Source organism: Callospermophilus lateralis, chromosome 4 (assembly GCF_048772815.1).
Source record: "Callospermophilus lateralis isolate mCalLat2 chromosome 4, mCalLat2.hap1, whole genome shotgun sequence".
Taxonomy (NCBI): Eukaryota; Metazoa; Chordata; class Mammalia; order Rodentia; family Sciuridae; genus Callospermophilus; species Callospermophilus lateralis.
Genome location: NC_135308.1, coordinates 53,383,721 through 53,404,334, shown reverse-complemented (window position 1 = coordinate 53,404,334; position 20,614 = coordinate 53,383,721). Strand labels below are relative to the sequence as shown.

At 40.4% G+C, this 20,614-nt stretch overlaps 2 protein-coding genes across 3 annotated transcripts in view; one reads left to right on the top strand and one right to left on the bottom strand.

The window, feature by feature from the left end:
• The window catches only part of Ash2l (ASH2 like, histone lysine methyltransferase complex subunit), a 31,063-nt gene extending 19,056 nt beyond the window's left edge, over window positions 1-12,007 (top strand). For both annotated transcript variants that reach the window (XM_076853882.1, XM_076853881.1), the window contains 6 exons: window positions 1,180-1,347; window positions 1,618-1,811; window positions 6,341-6,433; window positions 7,582-7,680; window positions 8,870-8,929; window positions 9,022-12,007. In XM_076853882.1, the coding sequence (XP_076709997.1) occupies window positions 1,180-1,347; window positions 1,618-1,811; window positions 6,341-6,433; window positions 7,582-7,680; window positions 8,870-8,929; window positions 9,022-9,129 (722 nt within the window). In that variant the 3' untranslated portion in view covers window positions 9,130-12,007. The remainder of the gene's footprint in view (window positions 1-1,179; window positions 1,348-1,617; window positions 1,812-6,340; window positions 6,434-7,581; window positions 7,681-8,869; window positions 8,930-9,021) is intronic.
• A 1,421-nt stretch (window positions 12,008-13,428) lies between these two features.
• On the bottom strand, window positions 13,429-19,829 carry Star (steroidogenic acute regulatory protein). The gene is made up of 7 exons (XM_076852488.1): window positions 19,766-19,829; window positions 17,968-18,078; window positions 17,558-17,679; window positions 15,445-15,603; window positions 15,117-15,301; window positions 14,299-14,392; window positions 13,429-13,542 (listed from the first exon to the last, which is right to left on the bottom strand). The coding sequence occupies exons 1-7, from the start codon at window positions 19,827-19,829 to the stop codon at window positions 13,429-13,431; spliced, it is 849 nt and encodes a 282-aa protein (XP_076708603.1).
• Between the last annotated feature and the right edge of the window lie 785 nt (window positions 19,830-20,614).

Sequence of the window (20,614 nt, the reverse complement as noted above, 5' to 3'; positions counted from 1 at the left end):
GTTTTTGCAGTCAGGGATTGAACCCAGGGGCACTTTACCATTGAGCTACATTTCTAGCTCTTTTTAATTTTATTTATTTGTTTGTTTTTGTTATTGGGGATGGAACCCAGGGGCACTTTACCACTGAGCTATATCCCTAGTCCTTTTATTTATTTATTTATTTATTTATTTATTTTTAAGATATTGATGGGCCTTTATTTTACTCATTTATTTATATGTGGTGCTGAGAATCTAATTCAGTGCCTCACTCATGCTAGGCAAACGCTGTACCACAGAGCCACAACCCCAGCTGCCTTTTTATTTTTATTTTGAGACAGGTTTTAGAAGTTGCTCAGGGCCTTGCTTGAGTTGCTGAGTATGGCCTTGAACTTTCTATCATCCTGCCTCAGCCTTCTGGATAGCTCAAAATAAGAGACATACACCATCACAATTGGCTTCTGCTATTTTAAAAATATCTGAAATTGTTTTAAGATAAAACGTTATATTTTTTCTTATTTTGCTAGACAAATACTCTGCCACTGAGCTACATCAAACCTTAGAAAGTTAAATCTTCCTGGGTGTGGTGGCACACACCTGTAAATCCCAGGAGGTTGAGGTAGGAAGATCACAAGTTTGAGACCAACCTCAGCAACTTAGAAAAGTATTAAGCAATTTAGCAAGACCTTGTCTCAAAAAATAGCAAGGGCTGGGAAGTGGCTCAGGGGTAAAGCATTCCTGGGTTCAATTCCCAATACCTAAAAAAAGGTTAAGTTTTCTAAAGGATTGTTTATTCAAATCAGGATCCAAACACATTACAATTGGTTTGTTATATTTTAGGGGATATGAAATGTAATTTTAACCTATTATCTTAAATATAATTACATTTAATAAAAACTAGAAGACCAAAGGCTAGGGATATGGCTCCCCACAGTTAGAGCACTTGCCTGGCATGCAAGAAGCCCTGGGTTTGATCCCCAGCCCTGCACAGAAAAAGAAGAAAAGAGACAGAAAACCTAACATTTTTTTCCTTTCTCTTTTGTCTGGATCTTGTGTTGAGATTTTCGACTCCTGAACTAACATTTTGAACATCTGACCTGATTTTCCTGACTTTTATTGTCTTATCTTGAGTGTAAGGGGCTATGTCTCTAAATTCCTCAGAAAATAAGTTGAAGGCTTCTGTTTTAATGTCCATCACTGCAGCTCCACAGTTAAAAATCTCTGACGACCGTCTGACTGTGATTGGAGAGAAGGGCTACTCCATGGTTCGGGCTTCTCATGGAGTGCGGAAAGGTGCCTGGTACTTTGAAATCACTGTGGATGAGATGCCACCAGACACTGCTGCCAGACTGGGTTGGTCCCAGCCTCTAGGTAAGCTGGGGCCATATTGTGGACATCACAGCAGATAGACAGATTTAGACCTATCTGGCTTAGTTTTAAGACTGCTGTGTTTATCATAAAATTCAGTTTCTGAAGGGTTAGCTGATTTGCAAGTTCTGGAATACTTTTGAAAAATAGTTTATAAGCAGTTTACAGAATTGACAAATAATATAAAATAAAAAGGAGTAGAATCTTTTCCTTTTGCAAACCAGAGTTCACTTGTAGTCCTCTGATTTCCTATATGTCTTTTTATTGAGACAGGTAACCTTCAAGCTCCCCTGGGTTATGATAAATTTAGTTATTCTTGGAGAAGCAAAAAAGGAACCAAATTTCACCAATCTATTGGAAAACACTACTCTTCTGGCTATGGACAGGGGGATGTCCTAGGATTTTATATCAATCTTCCTGAAGACACAGAGACAGCCAAGTCATTGCCTGATACTTATAAGGATAAGGTGAGTTTGCCCTCCTGCAATGGATTTCTGGCTTTGAGGATCTGTGTCAGTGGTGACTATAGGTGTGGCCTCTGTTTTCTTGTGACTGACCACTTTCATATTTTTCCTACACATTTTATTATAAGTATTTTCAGACATAATAACAAAGTTGAAAGAATTTGAGAGTCAGTACCTGAATATTATCATCTACATTCTGTCAGATGTTTCCAGTTAGGGGCTGGGTTGTGGCTCAGAGATAGAACGCACTCCTACCATGCGTGAGGCACTGGATTCGATCCTTAGCACCATATAAAAATAAAATAAAGATATTAAAAATAAAATAAAGTTATTGTCTCTACCTATAACTAAAAAATAAATTTAAAAAAAAGGTGTTACCAGTTAGGATGTATCTGTTCAGTCTTCCACCCATCTATCCATCCAGTATTTTTTTTTTTTTTAATAGTTGTGTATGGACAGCATGCCTTTATTTTACTGGTATGCAGTGCTGAGTGTGGTGGTATAAACCTGTAATTCTGTAATCCCACCAATTTGGGAGGCTGAGGCAGGAAGATTGTATATTTGAGGCTGGCTTGGGCATTTTAGCAAGACCCTCTCTCAAGAGTAAAAAGGACTGGGGGGGCTGAGATTGTGGCTCAGTGGCAGAGCGCTTGCCTCTCACGTATGAGGCACTGGGTTCGATCCTCATATAAAATCCACCAAATAAAATAATTAAATTCAATCCACCACATAAAATAAATAAACAAAATAAAGATATTATGTCCATCTATAATTAAAAAAAAAAAAAAAAAAAAAGGACTGGGGATGTAAGTCAATGGAAAAGCATCCCAGGATGTGGCTCAAAGGTAAAGCACCCTGGGTTCAGTCCCCAGACCCAAACAACAAAGAAGATACATACTCTTTTTTTTTTTTTTAGTACTGGGGATTGAACTCCGAGGCACTGGACCACACAGCTATCTCCCTAGCCCTATTTTGTATTTTATTTAGACACAGGGTCTCCTGAGTTGCTTAACACCTAACTTTTGCTGAGGTTGGCTTTGAACTCAAGATCCTCCTGTCTCAGTCTCCCAAGCTGCTGGGATTACAGGCATGTGCCACCACACCTGGCTGAAAAAAATGTATACTCCTAACACCATTTCAGGAAATTTTATCTTGCCCTTTCTAGTTCCCATCCCTAACCCCAAAGATCCAATGAATATTTTAATTTTTTTCCTATCATACTTTAGTTTTTGGCTATAGAGTTTATGTAAATGTAGTTATGTAGTGTGTTCTTTTAATAACTTTATTTTGTTTTATTTTTTAATGTGGTGCCGGGGACCAAACCTTACACATGCAAGGCAAGCCCTTTCCCACTAAGCCACAACCCCAGAATTTTAGGTGGTGACATTTATTATTGTCTGTCATCTTAATTTTAGCAATTTGATGGATATATATCTTCTTGTGTCTTTTTTTTTTTTTTTTTTTTTTTACATTTTATTTTTTTAGTTGTAGGTGGACACAATATCTTTATTTTATTTTAGGTGGTGCTGAGGATTGAACCCAGTGCCTCATGCTAGGCAAGTGCTCTACCTCTGAGCCACAACCTCAGTCCTCTTCTTGTGTCTTAAATTATAATTTCATTGATGACTAATGATATTTAGCATTTTTCTTTTTCTTATTGGCCATTTATCTTTCATGAAGTTTCTTTTTAAATATTTTGCCTCTTTTTAAATTCATTTTTCTAGTCATTTGTTTGTAGTCATTTGTCAGATATTTTTTGTTTTGTATTACTAGAGGATTGAACCCAGCACCAAGCCACGTGTCCAGCCCTTTAAGACAATGTCTCACTAAGTTTCTGAGGTTGGCTCCAAATTTGTGATCCTCTTGCCTTGACCATCTAAGTAGCTGGGATTACAGGCATACCCTACCATGCCTAGCTAGATGTAATATTTATTTTTAATTTTTAAAATATTTATTTTTTAGTTATAGTTGGACAAATACATTTATTTTATTTATTTTTATGTGGTGCTGAGGATCAAAGTCAGGGCCTCACATGTGTTAGGCGAGCACTCTACCACTGAGCCACAACCCAAGCCCTAGATGTGATATTTTAGTGTTTATTTTTTTTTTTAGTTTTTGGCGGACACAACATCTTTGTTTGTATGTGGTGCTGAGGATCGAACCCGGGCCGCATACATGCCAGGCGAGTGTGCTACTGCTTGAGCCACATCCCCAGCCCCTAGCTGTGATATTTTAAAAAAGTTTTTTTACTAGTCTGTATCTTCATTTTTTATACTGGTATCTGAAGTTTTTGTTTTTATGAAGATTAATTTCTCAGATTTTTCCTTTATAGTTCTATTTCTTTCTGTGACCTACAAATCTTTGGGTACCATCAAGTCACGAAAATATTCTCCCATATTACCCTTTGAAAACATTATGCTTTTATGTTTAGGTCACCAATCTATCTTCATTTTTATCTTCATTTTTATGTATAATGTGAAAGTCAAGGTTATTTCTTTCCCCCAATAGGAATATCCAGTTATTCCAGCACCATTTGTTAATCTCTTTCCTTTCTTCATTGGATTTCTGTGGTGTGTGGGTTTTTTTAATATTTATTTTTTAGTTATAGATAGACATACAATATTTTATTTTTTATATGGTGCTGAGGATCGAACCCAGTACCTCACACATGCTAGGCAACCTCTCTACCTCTGACCCACAATCCCAGCACCATTCTTTGGTGTTTTTAGTGGAAATTAACTAGAGGTTTATTTCTAGACTCTGTATTACAGTAATCTATTTATTGTATTTTATGCTGGTACTGCAGTGTCCAAATTACTCTGGCTTTAGAGTAAGTCTTTAAATTTGGTAGTAGATGCCCTCTAACTTTGTTCTAAAAATGAGCAGCCCAATACATCATTGTATTAATTGCATTACACCACTGACTCATCTCCCGTCTTACCATCTGGAACCCTGGAAGGTATACCACCACACTAATTCCTGGTGTGTAGTTAACAGCGTCGGTGGATTCTATAGGAATCGTTAAAATTATTCACTTTTTTATTTATATTATGAACATTTGATTTTAATGAATAAATAATTTGTAATATGTCTGTACAATAGAATACTATAGATCTATTTAAAAGCAACATATGTTCTGAGGGACAAATGCTCTCTGGTGTATATTATTGAGTGTGAAAAACTCAAGAAACAAAACAAAATTTACAGTATTGTTGCATTTTATAACTTGTTTCTTTGCGTGTTTTTCTTGTGTATATTTTTGGTGTTTGTGTTTTTAATTTTGGAGATATTCATATATGCTTTAGAGTCTCTGAAAGAGTAATACCAGGACACTGGAGTAATGATTTTTTTTTTGGTACTCAACCACTGAGCCACATCTCCAGCCCTATTTTGCATTTCACTTAGGGACAGTGTCTCTCTGAGTTGCTTAGCACCTCTCCACTGCTAAGGCTGGCTTTGAACTCCTGATTCTCCTGTCTCAGCCTCCCAAGCTGCTAGGATTACAGGCGTGTGCCACCACACCCAGTTGGAGTTGTAAATTTTTTGCATGGGAAACTCAAGTAAGGCATAGTGAGAGAGAGATACTCTTCATTTTATATGCTTATATAGCTTTGATTTTTTTTTTTTTAATTATTTGGTACTGGGCATTGAACCCCCTGTGGTACTCTAACACTGAGCTATATCCCAGTCCTTTTTATTTTTTATTTTGAAACAGAGTCTTGCTAAGTTGTTGAGGCTGGTCTTGAACTTGTGATCATCCTGCCTCAGCCTCCTGAGTTGCTGGGATTATAGGTGTGCACCACTGTACCCAGCTTGTTTATGAAGTCTTTTTATCATGCTTAATACATGTATGTGCTAAGAAATTATTAAATAAATAATGTATATATTTGGGAGTGAATAGTTAAATCAACTATTGGAAAGAGGTGACCCAGAGGCCACCTGTGGGAGAAACAGGAAACTAGGAGCAAGAAAGTGGTCCTTAAAATGTTATAGAATAAGGAGTTCAGGCTCTGTAAAATTGTTATTTCTTTCACTGAGATTGTTGGGGAAAGCAGTATAAATTAATTCAGGCTCGCTCTTTTATGGGTATTTTTGTTGTGGTGAGAATGTGTACTTAACGTATTTGTTTCTTCACAAATTTTCTTAGTAATGGCCTCTTTTGAAAATATTTAACAGAAAATGGATGGATGGGAGGGGCTAGGGGTGTGGCTCAGTGGTAGAGCACTTACCCAGCATGTGTGAGGCACTGGGTTCGATTCTCAGCACTGCATATAAATAAATGAATAAAATAAAAGTCCATCAACATCTAAAAAGTTTTTTTTTTAAATGGATAGCTGGTATAGTAGTTCAAGTAGTTCAATGGATGAACGCATAGTAGTTCAATATCTAGCAAAACTCAATGGCAAATATTTCTAATTTCTGTTTTAGAGCACAAGGACTTGGTGCTATTTGTGTGAGTCTGACTTTATTTTCTCCATGATGATGCATCTGATGCTTCAATGTACCTTTTTTCTCCCCCCTCGGTTTTCAAGGCCTTGATAAAGTTCAAAAGTTATTTGTATTTTGAGGAAAAAGACTTTGTGGATAAAGCAGAGAAGAGCCTAAAGCAGACACCCCATAGTGAGGTGAGTCATGGTCATAAAAACATCAGAATTATAAGGCCTTGAAGATTGAGACCTGTCCCTTAGTGATAAAAGTGAAAAGATGAAGCCCAAAGGAGAATACAGGGATTTGGGGGTAACATATCTAGGCAGCAGCACAGCAAGTGCCCAATCCTGCCTACTGACTTTGTGCTCTTGCTGTGGTACCATGGTGTAGCTATTAGAGGGGTGATAGTGTTCTGCCAGGAACACTCTGTAGAGAAAAGAGAGGTGTGATAAGGACAGGAAATTAAGGAAGCAAGTGAGATGTCCTTATTCTTTATCTGAGATATCATATACAGAGGAACATGGGCTAGGGGAGGGGGAGACCTCCCTGTGGGACACAGAGGCACCACAGGCTAATGCTCTAGAACTCTCTCTGCCTCCCCTTCCTAGGTAACAGATTGGGGACATGATTACTCATAGTCCTAGCACAGTCCTGGCCCAGCCTTGAGGGCCAAAATTCAAAAGGATAAGGGGAGCAGGTGGAAGAAAGTTCTGGGCTACAAACATTTTTCCATTAAAAATGCTGTGAAGCCACTGGGACAGTAGTAGAAAGGAGTACAGTTCCACTTATTTTGGTGGTGGGGTGGGGGTATATATGTGTACACACACACACACACACACACACACACACACAAGAAACCATTAAGAGATCTAAGGACAATGAGATATACCTGGTGGTTAAGAGAGCATATTCAAGATAATTGTAGGAGAGAACAAAGAAAATGAGTATTTGAAGACTATGACAGATTTCTAAGAGAACTTCAAATTAAAAAAAAAAAAAAAAGAACTTGAAATGTTTCAGAGAAATAACAACTTAAATGGAAGACAGATTACTTATAGGCACAATATAATGAGGAATAGGAAGTTTTACAACCGTTTGGTATGTATAGCATAGGAATTCAGAAAAATAAGAAACCTGAAGTCCACTGAAGTGTAGTACATGCATACATTGAGTTTTAAAATATTCTATAAATATAAAATATTGTTGTTATACAAGCTATATATTATTCTTAGAATACATTATTGGCAGTCCAGTAACAGCACTTCTTAAGTCTTCTTCAAGTGAGTTCTTTTTTGTTTGTTCTTTTTTTTTAAGTTCTGAAGTAAAACCATGATTCTTATTTCAGATAATATTTTATAAAAACGGTGTCAATCAAGGTGTGGCTTACAAAGATATTTTTGAAGGAGTTTACTTTCCAGCCATTTCACTGTACAAGAGCTGCACGGTATGTATTATATGTTCATCCTCTGAACAGAATTTGAGGGAAGTATTTTCAATAGGTTGTGATGATAGAGCCATTGAGCTGGATGCCTATAATCCCAGCTACTCAGGAGGCTGAGGCAGGAGGATCATAAATTCGAGGCCAGCCTCAGCAACTTAGTGAGGTTATAAGCAACTTAGCAAGACCCTGTCTCAAAATGAAAATAAAAAGGACTGGGGATGTAGCTTTCAGTGATAGAGCACTTCCCCAGCATGTGTGAGACCCTAGTTTCATTCCCCAGCACCAAAAACAAAAATTAAAAAACTGTTCCAAAAACACTTGGGGTTTTAGGAAGTATTTGTTTGTGTAGATAAATATCATGCAATTAGTGTGTACTTTACTTTTCCTTTGAATACACTGCGTGGGATCCTTTTTCATTGTAAAGAATATAAGTTGCCAGGCACTGTGGTCTGTAATCCCACCAGCTTGGGAGGCTAAGGTAAGAGGATTGTTGAGTTCAAAGCCAGCTTCACTAATTTAGTGAGAACCCTATCTCAAAAACAAAATATTAAAAGGGCAGGGGTTGTCACTTACTGGTAGAGCACTCTGGGGTTAAAACCCCAGTACTCACCCAATAAAACAAAAACCATTATACATGCATAAATCAGTTTCGAGTAGCTATTAAACTTAAAAAAAAAAAAAAAAAAAGATGATCCAGCATGAAGAGATTATCATTAGATCATTAGCACTAGTTTGTTTTAAAAGTTAACATGAAAATTTCTACTTTTTTTGTTTGTGGGTAGCTATCCTTGAAGAAGATAAAATAAAGAAATCTTAGGTTTTGTTTTGTTTTGTGCTAGAGGTTGAATCCAGAGACCCTTTACCCCTGAGCTGCATTTCTTGCCATTTTCATTTTTTTATTTTGAGACAGAGCCTTGCCAAGTTCCTGAGATTTGCTCAGGTAAATTTGCAATCCTCCTGCCTCAGCCTCCCAGTGTCTGGGATTATGGGTGTGTTCCATTGCACTCAGTTGTTTTCACCTAATTGTTTATGTAATTTGGATATTGATAACTTTCAGCAATGCTAATGCATCTCATTTGTTCCATTAATACCCTGAGTATATACGTTTAAAGTGAAAAATTTGCCATGTCATATTAACTTTCCAATATTTTATTTATATTTTCCATGCCTGATTGAATTAAATTTACACCAGGTTTCCATTAACTTTGGACCATGCTTCAAGTATCCTCCAAAGGATCTCACTTACCACCCTGTAAGTAACAGTAAAATGTCTGCATGTATCCTCAGCATCTTTATTTCTTTCTGTGGCTCTTTTAATCACCCTTTTTCTTATTTCTCCTGCAGATGAGTGACATGGGCTGGGGTGCTGTGGTAGAACACACTCTGGCTGATGTCTTATATCATGTGGAGACAGAAGTGGATGGGAGGCGCAGTCCCCCCTGGGAACCTTGACCGTTCCTCCTCTTTTCCAGACACAGACTTTCTGGGGAATAAGACCAGGGTTTTTATTTTTGTTTTCTAACTGTCAGATATTCTCCCAAAGATGCTACAGAACACAGCCTCTATTTTCAGCAAGTTAAAAGGTTGAGTAGGCTGCGGGAGACCCCTACCCTTCAACATTCCCTGCCCACTTCCAGTGACTCTTCTTGTTTTGTGTGCCATAAACAACTTGTGACCCCAGGATCCCACAAGCTCCCTGTAAAACTGGTGCTCTTCCACATCCCTGCCAGCTGGGACTTACTACCTTACTGTTTTTTCTAAGGAGTAAATAATCTTGTCCAAGTAGCTTATTTAAGACATTTCCTCCTGTGGGCATTGACTTCATCCCACTTGATTTCCATGGAGATGTTGAGCCTGTTTATGAGAGGAGCTTAAATCAGTGGCTGTAAATTTCAAACCAGTCTAAAAGCTATTTCCTTTTGGTGTGGGTTTGGTTATTAATTTTGAAATAACTTTTTCAATACTGGGATCTCTGAAACTCCTGAGTCTCTAGAACTGTAATGTTGAAATAAACTTGCCTGCAGCTTTAACACAATTAGAACTATTCCCCAATAAAACTTGTTTCCAGGTTGTGAGGTATTTGGCTTCCCTTCAGGTTGGGTTCCTCTCAGTGACAATGTCAGAAATATGGGTAATATGAGGAAGGGGAGCCAGCACTGGAAGGAAGAGTTAGGTTTCTGATTTATATCTCAACCCCTCTTCTATTGCTGCTCCTATTCTCAACAGCCAAATCAAGTCTCCCCTTTGTCCTATTAAAATTATAATCTTGGGGTGAACAGGAGTTTACAAGGTCTGTAATAGTCCCCCCTCCAGCTCTTCTTTTTGAACATGATGTTGGGGGCTGGGGATATGACTCACATGGTAGAGTGCTTGCCTCACATGCACAAGGCCCTGGATTCAGTCCCGAGCACCATCATAAAACAAACTTTTTGAACATGATGTTGATATGTGCAGTTTTTTTTTTTTTTTCCTGCCTTATCTTCATTCCTAAAAAAGTGCAGTTTTTAAACTCCTTAAAGCTAAAAGATAAGAATGAGTCTTCCTTTGGGGATCCGTGTGTGTGTGTGTGTGTGTGTGTGTGTGTTTGTTTTTGGTGGTGGTGGTGGTACCAGGGTTTGAATGCAAGGGCACTTTATCACTGAGTTACATCCCCAGCCTTTTACATTTCTTATTTTGTGACAGAGTCTGAACTGCTAAGGCTGACCTTTAAGTTGTGATCCTCTCATTTCAGCCTCTTGAGTAGCTGGGATTACTGACATGTACCACCACAACTGACCCGTCTTTTTAAACATGTCAGTGTTGTAGCAAATGTAGTTCCCAGGATTTCCCAAAGACTGATGCATGTGAATTTCCACCTAAATTAACAAATAGAGCTGTTCACTAGGACATAGGTGATATGTTGCCACAGCATCACCATGTATCATGACTCTTGCTTTTCTGAATATCTTTTTATTTCCCTGTTAAGAAATTCCCAAGTTGCCAGGCACAGTGGTGCACGCCTATGATCCTAGCAACTCCGGAGGCTGAGGAAGGAGGATGGCAAGTTCAAAGCCAGCAGCCTCAGCAAATTGATGAGACCCTAAGCAAATTAGAGTCTGTCTCAAAATAAAAAATAAAAAGGTCTGGGGATGTGGCTCAGTGGCTAAGTGTCCCTGGGTTCAATCCCTAAATTGTACCGTAAATAAATAAATAAATAAGAAAGAAATTCCCTAAGTTTCAAATGAGTATTGATATCTTAACACAGTGACGTTGACTAAACATATTTGTCTTCTAATGAATCACCCAGGTTTTTTGTTTTGTCCATTCTGTATCTTAACAGGAAACTTAACACAGAGTCAGTATGGTTATAGGCTGGGGTCTCAGCCTATCAGATTCTATCAGTTTGGTCTTAAAAGGACAGACCTGGTTATAAAGTTTTTAGATCAGAGTTTGAAGGACTCTAAGAAACTGAGGGTGATATTATTTAGAGGAAGCTAGAGGTAAAGTTTTTGTAATATATGACCATATATAAGTTATACACTCACTCTTCTAAATTATAAGATTAGGTTTTTGTATATTTGACTTTCATAAATTGGAGATTATAGAAATAGTGAATTTCTTATTAATACTTCATATTCAAAAGAGTTTGTGGTGTGTGTGTGTGTGTTTGCATGCTTTTTTGCTTTTTTAATTTTTTGGTACTGGGGTTTGAGATTGCTCAGGCACTTTACCACTGAATTACATCCCCAGCCTTTTGCATTTTTTTATTTTGTGACAGAGTCTGAACTGCTGAGGCTGACCTTTAAATTGTGATCCTCTCATCTCAGCCTCTTGTAGCTGGGATTACTGACATGTACCACCACCACTGGCCCTGTCTTCAGATTAACATGAGTTCATTTGAAGGCTTCAATGACTACTTCTCATCTGTTTTGTTTCACATAGTTCACAATCATATCAATGACAACTTATTTTATTTAAATGTAAATTTAAGTGGGAAAATCTTTCCCTAGACATCACAAAGACATAGTTACATTGTTTGAAAGAACAAACTGTAATCTATTTTAAAACCATGGTGTTTGTTGAAAGCTCCTTTCTTTACTGTCCATCTATTCTCTTGAAACCAGTGCCCATATTGTTTCAGCGTATCTTTAAGCAAGTAACTGTTTTCTCTTGGTTGGTGGTGAGAGATTGTATTGTAGAAATACTCCTTTACAATTGTCCTCCCTCTCTAAAGCTCCTGGATAAACAGCTATTTCATCTATGCCAAAAATGGACTAAGAAACAATCAGAATAAATTATAATAAATATCAGTTGTTAAATTTTAATACCTCAATAAATACTAGTATTCCCACTGCTGCTATTTTGTTTAATAAATAAACTAAATCTCTATTTCCAGATGGTGCAAGTCATCCATGCTATTAAACCTAGAATGGAAATGCTTCAGGTGGTAATGGTTGGTTTTTCATTCTATTTATATGTAGTAAGATAGTCCTATTTCAGTTTTTTTGTTTTGTTTTGTTTTTTGTAGATGGACACAATGCCTTTATTTAAATTTATTTTTATGTGGTGCTGAGGATCAAATCCTCAAACCCAGTGCCTCACACATGCTAGGCGAACACACTACCACTGAGCTACACCCCCAACCCTCAGTTTATAATTTCTCTCTTTGGGGCTGGGTTGTGGCTCAGAGGTAGAGTGCTTGCCTGGCATATGTGAGGCACTGGGCTCGATTCTCAGCACCACATAAAAATAAATAAATAAAGGTCCACCATCAACTAATAAAATATTTATTTAAAAAAGTAATTTCTCTAAATCCTGGAAAAGGGAATTTTCTATCACCATGTTACCCCTTCTTCCATGAAAATTAAATTTTTATGAAAGATTCTGGTAACAAAATTAAAGTCTTTGTCCTGGACTCTTATAATATCAAGTTGTAATCTACTTTTTATAGAATAGAATTTTAAAACGAGTACAAACTGAAGTTTTCATGTTAGTTGTGATTCTTTATTCTGACTGGTACATATGAAATAAGTAGGGAAACCAGTCTCATTATTAGTTTTATATTTTTCCATTGAGGAAACTGGGAATATACTTCTGGAAGATACCTTCTGTGGTGAATTGCTTATTCTTTGGTGTATCCCTATGCCTTGTTGGTGGAAGAGCAAAGAGCCCATGTGTAGGGCTCTGCATTGTTCACACACTCCTGCAGGGAATGGAGTTCTTGAGCCCATAAAACCAGTCCCTAATTTAGCAGCTCCCACATTCATACCAGCCAATAGGATTCAAAGATATTTTTAGGTGTGTGTATAAGGTTCCCAAGTATCTTTCTTGGGAACCTTCTTTTTTCACAGCTAATCAGTAAATAGAGTTAGAAGTTTCTTCTTTATCATAGAGACTCATCTGATTTCTAAATTTTTTTTTTTTTTTTTTTTGGTGGTGGTGTTCCTGGGCATTAAACCCATGGGCTCTCAACCACTAAGCTACATCCCCCAACCCTTTTATTTTTTATTTTGAGATAAGATCTCACTAAATTGCAGAGGCTTGCTCAAACTCGATCCTCCTACCTCAGCCTCTCAAGTCCCTGGGATTACAGACAAATGTCACTGCGCCTGGCTGCTTTGTAAAACTTTTACCAGTCTGTGTTATACTCTTCCACCCCCTCTGTTATTGCCAGATGAAGATCTTAAACAGACTTGCAGACTTTCAGCAGGAATTTTCCTTATCTGTGTGCAAGCCAAGGCAGAAACACATACTGGAACAGCAGGCTGGTATTTAACACCGGGCCTCAGAGGCAGAGTTGGACTCCAGTCGTTTGCGCAGGTGATAGGCAAAATCCATCTGGGTCTGTGATAAGACTTGGTTGATGATACTCTTTGGCAGCCACCCCTGGAGAAGATAAGAGAATTTGGTCATCTTCTGAGTGGTGTGCTATTCCAGACACCTTGTACTCTATCACACACATGGGCTGCCTGGAACTTCATCTTCCAACTCTGTCTATAGGTGCAACCTTGGAAATGACCAGGGTCAAAGGATGGACTACTTTGCTGCCTTATTGTCATCACAGTGTCAGAAGCACAGGATTTGCTGTCAAGACAGATATTAAGTTCTGTCTTCCCAGCAGTTTTATTTTTTTGATACAGGGTCTTGCTAAGTTGCTTAGGACCTCACTAAGTTGCTGAGGCTGGCCTTGAACTTGCAATCCTCTTACCTCAGCCTCCTGAGTTGCTGGGATTATAGGTGTGTGTCACTATGCCCTATGCCCTAAGTTTCCTTCTCTCTCAAATGATGTTACTATACAATTGAAATTTTTTTTTTAAATATTTATTTATTTTATTTTTTATTTATCGGCGGACACAACATATTTGTATGTGGTGCTGAGGATCGAACCCGGGCCGCACGCATGCCAGACGGGCGCGCTACCGCTTGAGCCACATCCCCAGCCCCTACAATTGAAATCTGATAAACGTCAGCCACTGCAGATTTTTGAGTTGGTGGGATAGCATATAGGCCATCACTCAAGTCCCTTCCTAAGCAACTGTACTATCAAAAATGGAAGAGGCTTCTTTCTGTTATTATATGAGAGGGGGAAGAGCTCACTTTCCTTACTATCTCTAGCCCTGAGTGAACTCCCATACCCCTCACCTTGAGGTCAATACTGAGCAGCCAGGTGAGTTTGGTCTTGGAGGGACTTCCAGCCAGCGGATGAAGCACCATGCAAGTGGGACCTTGTTCAGCTCTGGTAAATGAAAAGTCAACCAGGAGATGGATCAATTCTTTCTTATGCTGACTATACTAGTCCCATTTCTGGAGTACCTCGTCTTTTTTTCTAATTCTCAGCAGGAAATACCCTTCTCCAAGGGTACTGACTTAACAGTTGACGTGGTTACTAACTCTTTAGAACAAGTTGTTGGTTGTAGCTGAAGCAGAACCTGGAGGCCTCCTATTGTGCCTTTTGGTTGCTAGACTGCAGGGAGGTCAGGGAAAGAACGCAGGGTGGGTAGTATCATTAAGAAATTCAGGTGTCTGGTGTTCTTTGGGGTGTGAATTATTTCAATATTTTAACCTCCAGTGCCTATGTACTTTAGAATACCAGATGAACCTCAGTCTTACCCCTTGCTTTGGAAAATATTATATTAAGGTTCAGAGACTGGAAAGATCAAACAAAACTGGTTAGCTGTTGACATAGGGCCAATCTTGTCTTTTTCCCTCTCTTTGAGAATCTTATAAAAGGAAATTGAGGTTGGGGACCAAGGATTAGTTTCTTGGAATTGTGGGGATTCAGACCATCACATATTAAAGTGAATGCCCATCAGCCTGTGTAAAAGGGAAAGTAATTTTGGATGTGTTTTTGCAGTGCTGGGGATTCAACCCAGGGCTTTGTGCTTGCCAGAGGAGCACTCTACCCACTAAGCTACATCCCCAGCCAGAGGAAAGGATTTTGAGGCTACTGCTAGTATTACCTGATAACACCTTTCTGCTCAGGCATCTCCCCAAAGTGTGTGGCTATGCCAGCTAGAACACAGGTAGAGCCTCTGCGTTTGGCACAACGCACATTCACAAAGTCACGGGGCCCCACGAGGTTTCCTGCTGCTTCTGCTGCCAACTCATGGGTAATAACTGTATCTCTTCCAATCTTCTGCAAGACCTACCAATCCATAAGGGAACCAGAATCATTAATTAGCTAGAGCTGAGGCTAAGCACCACCCACAGCTTGGGAACCCTTTTTTGGCCCACATTTCAGACTAGGCCCTATTAGGTCCCTGCCACCCATACCTGGGTTTCCCTCACCTTGATCTCCTTGACATTTGGGTTCCACTCTCCGGTTGCCTCCATGCGTTCCACAAGTTCTTCATAGAGCATCTCCATGGGTTGGTCCACTACCACCTCCAGCCGGAACACCTTGCCTACATCTGGAACCACCTTACTCAACACTTTGTCTCCATTTGCCTGCCAGAGAAAGTAGGTAGAGGTTAGAGCCTAAGTCGAAATTATATCAGGCAAGGAAGGGAAGGGGATCAGCAAAAGGAAGTCCAAGCTAAGCGCAAGGATACCTACCTGGACTGCTATCAGGCCTGGATAAAGATATAATCCCTGGTTCTACAAACTACACAACTGCGGAAGGCTGGAACAGGTTGCCTGCCTGCAGCCCTCTTCCCTCTTTTCTTTTTTGGTACTGGAAACTGAACCCAGGACTGTACCACTGAGCTACACCCTCATGTGTTTTTTTTTTTTTTTTTTTTTAAGTCGGAGTTGGAAGCAATGCCTTTATTTTTATGTAGCACTAAGGATCAAACCCAGGGCCTTGCACGTGCTAGGCTAATGTTCTACCGTTGAGCCACACCTCAGCACCCACCCACCCAATCCTTTTTTTTTTTTTTTTTTTTTTTTTTGAGACAGGGTCTTGTTAAGTTGCTTAGGGCCTCGCTAAGTTTCTGAGGCAGGCTTCAAACTTGTGATTCTCCTCCCTAGTTGCTGGAATTATAAGTATGCACCACAGTGATTAGTTGACCCTTTTTTTTTTTTTTTTTTTGAGATGAAAGTGAATGTTGGCTAAGTCCAATTGACTTCAGAAGCTCAAAGATCCTGAAAGACCTAGGAGTGGAAAAAGTCTATGGCCAGCCATATATATGCAGTTTTGAGTGGGATTTTCAGATTTTTTAGTTCAATATCTTGTTTTAGATGTTAGCTTGGTTTAGTCATTACACAATGTAAATATCAAAACAGATTAAGAAAGTTGCCCATGGTTAAATAGCAAATTATATACCTGAGATTTGAATCTCAAAATATTTAAAACCAAATTCAGTGGTCTAATGGTTCAATCCTTACAATCACAGTGTGACTTCCCAATATTTGAATCTACCAACCCTGATGGAAACTGTAGTGGTCAATTTTTCATTACTTAGGTAAGTATCTTGTTTTCACACCAGAACGATGTGGGGCCAGAGGTCAGTGAACCCCTAGCTAAGAGTAGTGCTGAGCCTAGATCCCAGACCCCAGGTTTCTTTTTTTTTTTTTTCCCTCTTGTACCGGGTGTTGAACCCAGGAATTCTTTACCACTGAGTTGCATTCCCAATCCTTCTCATTTTAAGAGCGTGTCTTGCTAAATTGCAGGGGCCTTGCTAAGGTGCTGAGGCTGGCCGCAAACTTGAAATACTCCTGCTTTGGCCTCTAGAATTGCTGAGATTATAGGCATGTACCATGGGGTCCAGCAGATCCCAGGTTTCTTTCTAAGTGGATCTTGTATTTCGTTTATTTATTCATACACGGTGCTGAGGATCAAACCCAGGGCCTCACACATGCCAGGTAAGTGCTCTACCACTAGGCCACAACTCCATCCGGATCCCAGGTTTCTTGACTCCCAATCTATTAGTCTATTATCTACATTATTCTGAGAACTTGAGCAAGGAGAGGTTTCACCTGAACCTTGAGTAATGGGCAGCATGTAAGCTTTTGCTGAAGATAAAGTCACCAAGGTCTCCAGTGTTAGAGCCACTGGACTTTAACACAAGCCTTGTTACTGATTGGCTTCCAGTTAGGGTGCTGTGCTCAGAGCAGAGAACTCCAGACATCTAGTCCAGCCCACATTATCCCTGCAAGCTCATTAACATTAAAGATTCTGATGCTGGGTGATATGTCCTCTAATGCACAGCCAGTCCCTGCTGCATTTTTCTAAATGGGTGTATATGTATTTGGAGGGTAGCTAAGAATATAAGGATAATGTTTCAAAAAATGAGTATTATGAGGAGAGAAGGTTATCTAAGGGCATTCTTGGAAAAGGAGAAATCTCAAAACTACTTACTGCCCAGTAACTATTTCATGAAACAGGAAACCTGGGAGCGGTGGCCCCAGCTCACTTCAAGGATGGTAGTGAAACAATAAGGAACTGCAAAACCACCCTTACCTGCTGGGTTTCCTTCTTCCAACCCTCCTGGTTGCTGAGAATGCCCAGGGCCTTCTGCATGGCTTCCTCTCCCTGCTGGATATAGGCCAGCTCTTGGTCACTTATCTCTTCCAAACAAGAACCTGGATATACAGCCGGGGGGCGGGGTGGAGGGGGAAGAATCCTTTCAGTGTCCCAGCCTCCCACCAAGTTAGCATCCTTTTGATTTCTGGATGTGCTTTTTTCTCTGAAGAACCAAGATTAAAGCCAGAGGGTCCCATCTGGTGACCAGCAGGGGATCTGGTCTTGAGGAACTCTGGGGTGGGAATATTCTCATAGTGGGAAAGGGTAGGAGGGCATCAGAGCCCCATGCACATTTTCACCTTGGGGGCCTCTTCCACTGACAGAAGCCCAGGAGCCTCAGCACTTACCAAGCAGAGAACTCCGGCGCCGAACTTGGTTAATCCACACATTGGGGGTAGGGTTCCCCAGTGTTCTCCTCAGTTCTTGGCCAATGGCCAGAGCAGCTTGGTGTCTCAGGCCTACAGGGAGGGAAGGAAATTGTTGCCAAGGAGCTGGAAAGCTCCTTAGGGAGGCACCATTCCACCCCGACCCTCCATTTTTCACAGACAATGAAATTGTCCTGGAGATCGAGTGACTTGATCAGAAACACAGATTCCTAGTAGAGAACTGAACTAGGGCCAGGTCTTCAATGCCTAATTCAGTAATTATACTTCAGGCACCTTCAGGGCCCAGAAATCTACTTTCCATCTGGAGTAGTCAAGCTTGGCCTTGTCAAGACGGGCTATATACCAGAGCATCTGGAGAATATTTGTTTAATCAGAAAAATCCAGCTATGGGAGAATACAAGAAACCCATCTCCTGGCCAGGTGTGATTCCCACCTATAATCCCAGTGGCTCAGGAGACTGAGGCAGGAGGATCTTGAGTTTAAAGCCAGCCTCAGCAAAAAGTAAGGCACTAATGGGGCTGGGGTTGTGGCTCAGTGGTAGAGCACTCAACCTAGCATGTGTGAGGTCTTAGGTTCGCTCCTCAGCACCACATAAATAAATGTATTCTGTCCATCTACAACTAAAAAATATTTAAAAAAAAAAAAAAGGCACTAAGCAACTCAGTGAGACCCTGTCTCAAAATACAAAATAGGGCTAGGGATGTGGCTCAGTGGTTGAGTGCCCCTGAGTTCAATCCCTGGTACTTGGGGGGAAAAAAAAGAAGAAACTCATCCCTTGATATCTGATGTCTGTATACTTACTAGCAGACAGGACCCTTTTCATGAGGATGCTGCTTTGGGTGCCACCAGATTGTGAGCCAGGTAAATCCAGTCAATTTAGTGAGGGCAGCCCCACTTCAGGCTGCAGGGCTTTTAAGCAGTTTCCAACCTAATTCAACCCAGGATAATTTGAAAGTTCTCCTCTACATAGGCTTGTGTGACCTTCCATGGCAGCAGGGGATTTTTAATTTTATTTGTTTGGTTCTTCCTGGCTGTATAATGATAAGACTGACATGACCTCCCCCATCCCTTCCAGCTTCTCTCTTTACCTCACTCTTCTGCTGTCTTACTCCCCTTTTTCTTCTCATGGCCCTTCCTTGATAGAGTCTCAGGCTTACCAACATTGCTTGCTGGAATCAAGATTTATTTCTGCCTCTACCACTGTGGCCAAGACTTTTCTGGTACCCTTGATATAAGCCAGAAGGAAGGCATAGTCAGGAATAGTTGAAGCTAGTTGCATAAGTGCACACCAATAATCCCCGCTGTTTGGGAGGCTGAGGCAGAAGAATTTCGAGTTTGAGGCTGGCTTGGGCAATTTAGTAAGACCTAGTTTCAATTAAAAAGTGGGGAGTGGGGTGGGGTGGTGCTGAGGATGTAGTTCAGTATACTGCTTAGCATGTTTGAGGCCCTGGCTTCAATGCCTAATACCAGCAAGGAAAAAACAAAAGTAGTTCAAGAACAATGAGAGCCCTGGAGGGAAAACTAGAAATTACAGAATCTGGACAGGACATCTAGTCCAATTCTTCAGGTGGGACAACAGGTCTAGAGGGGGAAGAAATTTGCCCAGGCTCACTCAGTGAGAGGGACAGCTAGGATCAGAGCCTTGGGGGTCTTTTTCCCTCTCCATGCCCCTCTCCATTATTTTTCTAACTAAACCAAGTTGCCTGAGAGCTTCTGGTAGGCGCCTTCTGCCTTCTGCCTTCTGCCCCTAGGGACTCACCCTTCATGTTGCGCATGTATCTGTAGGAGCTTCCAGCACACAGCTTGAAAGTTGCTAGTAGCATTGTTTTCTGGCAGATGTAGCAGTGCTGATGCTGCTGCCACCTCTGCTCTCAAAGGTGGCTTTCTGTTCCTCCACCTCTGGGTCCTGCAGCTGCAGCCTGGACCATTTGTTCTGCGCCTTAAATGCCTCCAGCTGAAGGCTGTGCTTCATCATCAGGAGATAAGAAAAAGCCATCACTCACTGTGCAGAGGACAGGGTCAAGGATACAGCGATTGCCTCATGCTGCTGCTCTGGTCATTGCTGGGGAGCGTTGGGAGGGAGTAGAGTACGCAAAAGGGAGTGGAGAGATTGGTGCCAGATTCAGTGGATGGAAGGGAAAACAGGTGGTTGAGATGGGGCAACTTACAATAGGACACACAGTGCTCAAAAGTTTTTTAAAGTGCTGTGAAGCCCCTCTGATTCGCAATTCAATAGGTCTGGAATTGAGGCAAAAAAATGTGCCCTGGCGATTGTAGTACAGGTATTTGGTGGACTGCCCACTGCACTTTGAGAAACACTGAGAGAGTGGACCCGGGAATCTTCCAAGAGAACAGCACAAGTCAAAGCTGCTGAAGACTAGACTCCTGTTCCTATAGATGAGAAGTTTGAGTCCAGAGGGCGGAAATGACTTGTGCAAGGTCAAACAGCTGGCCAGCAGCAGGACTGGGAGCATAACCCAAGTCCTCTGGCCTTTGAACATCTGTACATGCTTCCTCCTGTGGCCCCTTCCTGCATTCAGCTGTTCATTTTTTTGTTTATCCATTGATAGTTTCCACCTCTGCAATCGGTATTCTGAGTTATGCTAGA